The 10,870-nt window shown below is 38.4% G+C and overlaps 1 protein-coding gene across 1 annotated transcript in view; it reads right to left on the bottom strand.

The window, feature by feature from the left end:
- Window positions 1–402: 402 nt before the first annotated feature.
- nfic (nuclear factor I/C) overlaps window positions 403–10,870 on the bottom strand; it is a 67,373-nt gene continuing 56,905 nt past the window's right edge. Inside the window, exons 12-13 of the mRNA XM_008408170.2 lie at window positions 10,170–10,258; window positions 403–9,387 (exon numbers count right to left, since the gene is read on the bottom strand). Coding sequence (XP_008406392.1) covers window positions 9,367–9,387; window positions 10,170–10,258 — 110 coding nt within the window. The 3' untranslated portion in view covers window positions 403–9,366. The remainder of the gene's footprint in view (window positions 9,388–10,169; window positions 10,259–10,870) is intronic.

The raw sequence follows: 10,870 nt of genomic DNA, 5'->3' as shown, positions 1-10,870 counted from the left end.
CTCATGGAAAAAATAGTGTATTTTAAATATACTGCATTTTTCTGAAGTACTTTTTAGTATGTTATCAAGTGGGTATACCTCTTAAGATTGCAACTATTTTTAACACCTGGATAAAAGCAGTAGAGCTGGGGACGCTATTGGTCGAATGTGATGGATCAATAAATGAATAAGGTAGATTGGTAGACCTCCATGGAAACCCGCTATCCCATAATGTAAAAATAAATGCAACGGCTTAGTTCTTTTAGTCTTCTTTTGTTCTTTTTCTACTAAACTACTTCCAAATCTGTCCCAGAGTGCCCCCATAGGGTGGCTGAATGTGTCACTGCATTAGAGCTGCTCTTTACAAACTTACAGTATAAACCCATTGAACAAAGAATCAAACACGCATGCGCACACGCAGAGTTCTTGGTATCAGTATAGTTTGTTTATTAATGGTATATTTTGCATAGGAAAACATACTCAGCTCCAGTAATGAATTCACTAAAATTTGCTGATAGGAATGGTAAATATGGAAACATTAAAGACACATTATCAAATGTGTAGGTTTCCCCCAAAGCAGATGAATAACAATGAAAGATGCACATGCACAGAAAAGTTAACAAACCACAGAGACATTCAAAAATGAACAGAAACTTTAACATACTGTCTAAAAATTTTTACTCAATGTTAAAAAGTTTGATATTTGTTTCAACATGCAAACACAATATTAATAATAATAAAGCTGTCAAAGGTGTTTTTAAAACTGCTCTGGTCTAAAGCAGTAGCCCTTTCCACAGTGAACATCCAGTTCAAGGCTGACCTCCGCAGTCCAGTTCTTCCTAATTCAAATATAAATGTGCATTATTGTTTTGACTTTGTGTTACACACACTGCAATGGGACAGTAAACGACAGTAACCCTGGGTTACGTCAGGCTTGTTACATAACCAGGTTCTGGTACAAAGCATTTTTAGAAAATTGGGAGGAACGACAACCAGCTCTAAGACAAACCCACACATGAAAATAAAATCTTTGACCCTTTTTTGTTTGTTTCTTCTTCCTTCATGTATGAAAAGCTGTTGTGAAAGGGCATGGCTGAATAATCATGCAATTCCATGTGAAGTCTTTGCATGCCTGCTCTGTAAAAAGGAAAATTTTAAATATATTTATCGGGAGACAAGCAAAGCAGTCTGTTATACATTAGAGCAATTCTGTTGGGAAAAATCCAAAAAAGTGATCTTTCACAACAAAATGTCTGATTCTTTACAAAGTGCCTACAGCAAGCAGAGTAAAGAGCAGAGCAGCTGTGAGCCAGCAGACTGGCCTTCTGATCCCAGGAAAACCTGCAACCTTGACAGCTCAATCTGGACATCTGCTGCAGATCAGGATCCAAGTAGGACACACATCAAATCAAATTAGAAACATGGGACTACAGGAATCTGTGGCTGCAGGGTTTCTTAAGCACGGAACAAGATAGGCATTCATGTAAGGGTCTGAACTAAAGCACAGGTCCAGAAAGCAGCTGCATTGGGATGCAGGTTGCTGGAACAGAGCAAAAATTCTCCCTACAGAAGTTTGACATTGTCGTCTGCAAACAGTAAATTCTCTATAAGACCCCATCAAGGAAGGAAGTTTTGTTCATTTGCACATTTTCTCACTGAAGTAACACCTGACTTTTCCTCAGCCTAAAAGAGTGAAATATTTTAGTCGTTATATAAAAATTTGACACACAGCGTAAATGCATATTAATTTAACACTTTTGGATGAAAGTCTAAGCAAATCATCATTCTGTACCATTGTTTCCTTCTAACTCAATGATTTCTTCATCAGTGCTTCATCTAAAATGCTCTATAGGGTCTAAATAGTTTTTTGGTAAATAAAAAAGTTTCTTCTTAGGATAAAGACAGAAGTGAGCCAGGTTTCCCTGCAGCAGCGATCAGAGCTCACTGCCACATACCAGCAGGAAGTGATCAGCTGTCTGACTCGCAAAGAAGGCAGGACTCACAGCTGCAGCAACAGCTGTTAAATAAAGTGGCGATGACATGACCCACACCCACCACACACACGCCCACACACACACAACTGGGTGTAGCTAACAGTCTTTGACTGCCATCAGGATGTCCAGACTCACTGACTGCTGTTTATTGAAAAGTGTGTTTTCACCAGCCGTTTAGTGATGTGGGCCTGTGAGCACGGTTGGTGACCTGCTCAGGCTCAACAGGGAATAAAAACCCTGAAGGTTCCTTTAGCACTGACCTCTTAATAAAATATTGAGTCCTTACTCTAAATATGACCCTTTTCATGTTTTTCAGAAAAAGGCATTACATGGGTTGATAAAAAGAAATAGCCATGAATATTCATCACAGGAAGAAGCTGCCTGGATTTGTTACCTCCTATGAAGTTTTTCCATGGACATCATACAGCTCAGTCTCTTTGGGTTGTTTTATGGCTTGTCACCTTCAGACCTGCACTGGATTGCATACTGTCATGAACTGAGGTGGAGGATATACATGACTCTATCCATGCTGTAATGAATCTCATAGGCACTGCATGTTGAGATTATTTTTTGGTAGTTTTTTATTTGCTGTTGACTTGATGCATTTGCATGAAAATAATGACTTCTGTGTAGCACATGATTTTTACATGGCTAAAGTTCTTCCATTGTCTGATTATTTTGTACCAATAATAAAAACACATTTTGAGCTCTTCAGAAAATTGTCTTATTTTTCAATCTGCTTAGAGTCAATATTGTTATTTTACTAATAATTCTAGCCTGAGGTTTTGACCATGGATTAGCTAGTCACTAGCCCAACAATTACAGTTTTCTATGACTGAAAGAAAGTTAAAATTTTCCTGATCCCTGTCCAAAGTCTGAGTGAATGACTGAACATTTCCTTCAGTCCATCATTTCTATCAGCACATGTTTAAAATGTTCACGTCTCATCAAGTCAGCAGACTGAACACTAGGCTGATTTACAGCCACAATGGCTCTGACATCACTCTCTTCATGCCTTAATCAGGTTCTGCTCTTCCAGAAGACTATGTTTAACACAGAACATGCACTGACGTTCTTTTTAATTTAACCAGTGCAGGATCTTGTTGCCCCCACCTGTGACTTTTCTTTCCCTCCAGCAGTCTCACTCACCCTGGACCTGAACTGCAGCACTTCATCTGTAGGATGACTCACAGAGCTTGTTGGTGTGTTGAGTTCTAGCACTAACTTGTCATGAATCAGATTAAACAGCTTCAAGTTAAATCTCCTGGTAGAAAACAGTTTTTCATTTACAGTTTTAACATCAGCTTTTAGCTAAGGCTTGGGAGGAGCAACATTTAATCAAACCTTATCTTGGTAATTGTGTCACACGAATGATTCAGAATCTCTACTAATGTTACTGCAGATTGTCAAAACCAAACTATGTCTCTAAGACCACCTCTGCCTCCTCCCCATCTCTCATAAATATATTCTCTACTTCTGTCACTTCCCACTGTGGGCTGAAACACACACCCACACACACATGCCTCAACATACATGAATACAAGATACTTAAACATTCTATGGACATTTTTTTTTTTTTTTACAACTTTTCACAATTCTGTAAATGTTTCATACATTCTGACGTGTTCACAGCCAAGAAGCCAAACAGAGAGAATAATAAAGTCATTTCAAAATAAACCTGAAACAAGAAGCTCAACATGCCTGTGTATATTCTCAGTCATCTGGGTCATGTCCAACCGGCTGAACTTGAAGGGAGCCGGGCTTTCATTCAGTTTTCTCTGAAGACAACACCTATCCCTGTCCAGGAGTTCACAGAGCAGGTCAATGCGACCCAAATACAATTTTTTGCCAAAATGTGATCTATATCCGACTTTTTCACAGCAGTCTGAACAGCGCAATTCCAATTTCTTTCACCAAAAAAATAAAAAATAAAAATCTGATCTATACCACTTTCATATGTGAGACTAAATTGTATCCAATAGCTTTCAAAGTGTATGCAGTGTGAATGGTAATGTCATTTTATCTGATTTTTACATCAACAAGAGATATGCATCATATCTCTTGTTGATGTAAACAAGAGATATGTTGATACCATGTCTGGATTTACCAAGCCAGATATCTTCTTCTCATCAGCTTCCTTCGTCTGGTAATGATCTGGTGACCGTGTTGTCAGCTTTCAGCAACTTTAAAATTCATCCATAGACAGCAGCGGCTATTATTACTGCTGTAAACAGAGCGCTGCTGTGTGACGTCCACGTTCTTCTTTTGCGCATGCGGATTGCTTTGGGTCTTATGAACTCAGAAGTCTGATTGCTGTTGCATTTAATTAGTAATAGAAACGTCCACACAGAAAAACATTGGACATCAAGACCTACTGTCTGAATGTAGCCTTTGTCAATTCTGAAGGCTTGCAGTTTAGCTTTATAGGGAAAAGAGAGTGAAAGTCCAGTTGTCTTTTGATTTCAGCCTGCTGTGGTAAGCAGCTCAATATCCAACGCTGTTAAATCGTTTTCAGACTACAGCTGGCATCACACGGTTTTGTAGAAAGCAAGATGAGAGACTCTTCATCAGTGCAGATTGAGTGTCTGCATAACTTAGCATACTCGTATGGTATAAGGTTATTATCAGGTCATTGCATAGTGTTTACATACATTTCAGCGGCACCTACATGTGGGCTATATTGCCTTCTAGATTGCAGTGCTCACTCTACGCTGATTCTAGCCATTAATTAGTGGATCCAGTTTTAACTGGAAATCCTATAATCTACACTACGGCATCAGATATACACAGAGGCAATGCTGGAAAGCCATTTCCTTCACACGGGGTAATTCATTCACTCCTGATATAAATATGCACCAGTGTGATGGAGAATGAACCTGAACGTTCCATGACTTGGTTACATGGTTGGAAGTTCACTCCACTGATGGAGGTGTTCCATGGTCTAACACAATATGACTCAATTATGACTATTCAGTGCTGAAGACTCAGAGAGCTGCTTATAAATCTGAAGGAGCCACAAAGTAGCAGACTCTGTCTGGAGCAATCTTTCTTAGGGAAACATACAGAAACTTTGACATCAGATTATTTTTCATACAATCATTTCCATCACTAAACCATCCCATCTCTGAGAATACAGTCACAACCGAAATGTGGAAAATAGACAGTTGGTCAACCTAAAACATCTGCAACCCTGCAGAATGACAAAAAACTCCCTCATGCACCTTTAAAAGTGCTGTCTGCTGCATCTCAGCTTTCCTCAATGTTTTACTGCTTCCTATGTATAGGCAAGGCACACAATGTGTTTTATGAACTATCGTGCAAAAAAGCAGTGCTGTAATAAAAACAGAAAGACACAGAGAGGCTCTCCATCAGCTGCTCCAGAGTACTGCAAGGCAAAGCAGGATAGAAGTTGGGATATATTAGGTAAGGCCATGCATTCCTCTGGTCAGCACAGCAGTAGTCGCAGCACCATGCAGAACAGGCGAGAGCCCCACCAAAGGGAAAGGAAGTGACTCTTTTGTGTCTTTCTTTTGAAGTTGGTAGGAAATCCAAACTTGTGCGTGGAGGGAAGAATCATTGTGAGAATAAATTTTATGGATTTTCTCTACATGTAGCACCTGACAAGATCCATATGGAGGCTTTGACATGGAAGACAAAGTAGTGGACACTGTCCCGCATCTGCACACATTGGCTTCCAACACTTGATGGCTACATTTTGGTAAAATCACAACTCAGCAGGAGGCAAATCGATGAACCATCAAAATATAAAACCATTTTCCATTTTCTGACTATAAACCTTGCAACACGTCTGGATTTCTCCTGGTAAGTCAGTATTTTGAAAATACGAAAAAAAAAAAAGTTCACAGAAATAATATCCAATCTAGCATATCATTTACTGTATAATATTTTTGTTGATTGTGGTTCTGGGCCCCAACTGGGTCACACTTCTGAAATATGACAGAATCTGAACCCTGATCAAACCAGACGGATATTACAGTGAGAGAGCCACATTTCCATGGTGACATGGACTAGAAGTGTCCTAACTTTTTGCCAACATCAGGTTTAAAGGCCCAAAAATTAGATTAGATCTAAAACGGTGATCATTTTATAATCCTATTATCTGTACAGCAATAGAATAAACATCGAATATTTAAATAAAATGAAAAAGCTAGTCATACTTTTCTAGAACAGCAATATGTAAATTATTGACTATGCTAAAACATGATGGGGGTTTGTATGTTTTCCTTATCGAAACAGAAATAATGCATTCTAAATTTTTTGGGCAAAATTTTTTCTTGAACAAAATTTAATTCTGAATCTCATAATTGAATATGGGTCACTCTCTCTTTGACAAACCTTGCTGTATTTAAGATTAACAGCTGCACCACACTCTGCCTTTGACAAAAAGTTACTGAATGTTTGTTTTATTTCCTTTGATATTTAAATTCAAGCACCAAAACATAGTTTATAAAGGATGAATGCTTTGTATTTTTCCATTTTAAGACTTTCACTAGACTGCATGTACTCTGAAAGGCCTTGGTTGTCTGTTCTGTATTAAATATGCACCAAATGATTGGTACCATCCTTCAGTGGAGGTTGTAAATTCATTCTGATGGCTGCAAATGGCTGACAGGACACACTTTGGACACAGACTAGGAGTGTATTATAGAACGAAGGTGTCCGGCTCTTTGCTAAGAGAAGTGTTGTGTTAGATGTGAACCTGCTGTGACACAGCTGGCTGAATCTCTACCTTAGTATGTGATCCAACTGTACAGAGGCCCACCAGTCACCCCTCATGATCATTAAACATCCAGAACACAAACCACTTGAGAAGCGAAGTTTGACAATCCTGATAAAGAAGATTATTTGAAATTATGGGTTGTCAAAGCAATAACAAAATAACTTTTTAGCATTAAAACATGCAAGGTTTGGACAAAAAGCACTACTAAGCAGCTCGTACTGAAAGTGATGAGATGAAATGAGCTGATAAACAACAGCTCCAATCAGATAAAGTGCACTGGTAAAACATAAAATTTAGTTTGTTTGTAGATGTTAAAGGTGGGAAATAAAACTGCTGCATCATGGAGTATAGAACAGCAAAGTGAACTGTAGACTGCTTTGCCAGTCTACAAGACAGATGACACCAAACATGGTGTTAAACTTCAGACCACAACCTGCAGGACATTCTATGTCACACAAATTATGAGCAAAATATTGAGAACCAAGCCTAAAGTCTGACGAGGCTTTTACGAACAGAAACATTTAGTGTGCTTTTTAGTTCTTCTAGAACCCACCACCATCCGATGGACACATTTAGGTAAACTCTTAATTTTACAAGTTTTTGTTTGCTCAAACGTGTAATCATATTAAATAACTTGTAATATGAGGCTCATTTGTCAGATCAAAAGTAACTTTTGGAAATAAGCAAGTATTAAACATACTTTCACTTATAAGGCAACATTTCTGTATTAAAATGTTTATATTATTTATTTCAATTGTCATATTTCCATTAAATGTAAGTGGATAATTATCATTACTAATGGAAATAAGGGCTTTCAAACATCCGTCTGTGTGTTACTAATCTATACAATGTGTTTCACTTGCAGATAAAGTTTGTGAAATAAATGGATTTTTCGATAATATTCTAATTTATTGAATGGACCTGTACTATTTGTCCTGGACAAGTATTTCTTTGTTAATTTTTGTTTAGTGTTTTGATCTCCATAGCAACAAATGAAAGCGTGATGAGGAGTTATGTACTAAAAGAGTATAGAAGTAGAGATAATGAGAATACTGTTTTGATTCAGTTTCATTATAAGAATGTGGATTTGAGTCTCCTTTACATAAAGACAGCAGGGGATTACGCTGATCAAATTAAACACTGATCATGTTTAATATGTTCTATGCAGCACGATTTAGAAATAATAATAATAATAATAATAATAATAATAATAATAATAATAATAATAATAATAATAATAATAATAATAATAATAATAATAATAATAATAATTGACTAAAGCATTATTTTACAGCTGACCCCAGACTTTTAGCATCATGAAAAACGACATCTGCCTTTAAAACCTGGTCCTTGCTTGTCTCCTCACACCATTGCTGATGTCAGCTCTGGTCTGAAACTCAACCTGAGGTCCCACACAGTGTACATTCAGTGCACATATGGTTGAGGTTAGCCATTCCAGAACCTAACAGAACCAAATACTCTTTCTAGAAGTCAAAGAGACACCATCCTCCTCTCCTCAGCTCAGTATGTAGAACTCCTGCACACCACAAACACTTTAGAGCACAGTCAGGCTTAACAATACCAAGTCTTTCTCAAAAAAAGGAGGTCAATATGACCATAGTGCACTGTTGGCTTTCTGCTCCAAAACAGACACAAGAACATAACATCTCCTCAAAACAGAGCAGGAAAGAGAACGCACAAACTCAAACAGGTTGCTGCATTGCTTTCTACACTGATCACCTTCATTACCCAGAAACATGGCTGCATGTCAACAGGTCCTGACTCACAGACAGAAACCCGTGTCTCCATAGGAACAGACATCTCCAGCATGTTATCCCAAACATCCACAGAAGTTTACTAGCTTTTCCTCTCAATCTCTAAAAGTGCTTGTGTTGTGTTGAACAAGGCAAGAAGATAAATCTTATTTCACTCCTTGTTTTCAGCTTGAAAGCATATTAAATATTTTGCAATGAAACCTAAAAGCTGAAGCTTTTAGGTTGCATTGATGATTGTCAAAAAAAGAAAGCTTCTGTCTCAGGATGGATGGGAATGAAAAAGAAACTCAGCTCATCTCAATAATGACTAAAAAGTGCAAACATACATAGAAACATTCTAGTCAGCCTGGAAATGAATGGAGGCTTGTTTGCATATATTAAAAGCAGCACCTGCATTGTGAAGGCAGGAGGACCGGAGGTTCCAGTCGTTGGAGCTGCGATGTATACAGGCCTCCAGCAGGACTTAAAGCGGACAGCCTGGAATAAAGGCTGACATGTATCCTGGGACAACAGGGTCCATCCTTGGGATGCAGTGGGCTTACAAGCTTCCCAGAACCTGCAGAGTTGATGTGTAGTTCTTTAGAAACCAATCTGACATCTGCACCAACCCATAGCCTTCATGTGAAAATCCCAGAAGCTGTCAGTTATGACAGTTATGCAGTATTATACAGCAGAGTTCAATCAGGCACCGCTACATGGCTGAGCAGCATCCACCTTCCATCTAGGTCCTCTCTTGTGAGAAGCATACATAAATACATGGTCATATATATTTATGTATGCATGAGACCAGGATGTTTTCTGCTCTGATGGTGTCTTGATGGGATTATTTCCTCCAGGAGTGTGCTGTCAGCTTCATCAGCTTTCTGCCAAAGTTTGCTTAGTTGCCCAGATACCAAGACTGGAAGAGAAACAAAGAAGAGTCAGGATATAAACAAGAAGGAGTCGGATCAGACCTGAGCAGGGATTTCCTTCAGAAGCAGAACATTCCACTTAGATGAAGACTGGAGTAAATTTGGTGTACTCTTACTTCTCTGTGTTTACTCAGCTGACTAAAAACATGATTACATTTCTATTACAAGTTTCAACCTAGAGCATTACTGTCACTACATGCTTGCTCAGAACTGAAATGTCTTCTTTCAGAGTATTATTGTATTTTGACCTGTGATGGACTGGTGACCTGTCCAGGGTGACCCCATCGCTCACCCGTTGACCGCTGGAGATAGGCACCAGCCCCACCTCAATACCCCACTAGGGATAAGCATGTAAGATAATGGATGGATAGGTATTTTGTATACACTACAAAATTGCAAACTAAAGTCAAAAGTAGCAAATTTAAAGAAAGAAAAATGCATTTGTTTTTCCAAAATCCAAATAATTCAGCTGACAATGCATTTTACAGTTCTTAAATGAAATTCAGAAAAAATCAAGAGGTTTTATTTGAGCCATTTCTGCTTCAGGCTTCTGCAGCCTGAAGCCTAGAAGGCAGCGCTATCCACCAATCAAGGTTTCTATTCAGTTCAACACCAACCAACGTCTTCATCTTTTGTTAGGTGAAGACATTCAATAATTTTCTGCTGATGTTGCTAGCATCAGGTTTACCACTGGAATCATATAATTTATTTTATATCAATAATTTAGGCCATAACCTGATTCCAAGACTGCAGAAATAGCTGTACTGACCTGGGCGTGGTACAGCCCCCCGGGGTCTCGGGGGTTGACTCCAACAAAGGAAGACTGGCTGGCAGGTGGGGTCCCAGGAGCAGAGTATGCTGAAGGAATTATACACTCTCATGTTAGTGGTATTACTAACAAAATGTTTCTCTATCATAAAGGAAAGGCAGGGAAAGCATCTTGTTGAAATGTGTGAAGCAGAAGAGGTTCTGTGGTTGAGTTTATTTTTTCAGATTGAAAGTTAAATTGCTGAAGGAATAATGGGGTATATGCCTCGGACTTCCGTTTTAGCACTTCCGCATTTTTATGCCACATAGAATGGTTCCGGTGCACAGGCAACAGTATGTTAACAGTGGCTCCTCAGTCCTGCACGACTATTAATGATGCTTATATAATTATTCAGACGTCCTGAAACGCTCCAACAACAACAAAGGATTTAAGCTGGATGTATCAAAACTTCACAATAACTTCAAAGGTAAGTTAATAAATCGTTTGTATTCACCATAATGCCTCATAGATCTGACGTAGCTAACAGGGACAAGCTTACAAAGATGCTATGTAAATGTTAAGTGTTTTGATTATCTGTGCATTGTGCAATCTACATATCTATGCTGTATAGATAGATAGATAGATAGATAGATAGATAGATAGATAGATAGATAGATAGATAGATAGATAGATAGATAGATAGATAGATAGATAGATAGATA

Source organism: Poecilia reticulata, linkage group LG4 (assembly GCF_000633615.1).
Source record: "Poecilia reticulata strain Guanapo linkage group LG4, Guppy_female_1.0+MT, whole genome shotgun sequence".
Classification (NCBI taxonomy): Eukaryota; Metazoa; Chordata; class Actinopteri; order Cyprinodontiformes; family Poeciliidae; genus Poecilia; species Poecilia reticulata.
Note: the sequence above shows the minus strand (reverse complement) of the source record. Positions and strands in the feature narration are given on the sequence as shown.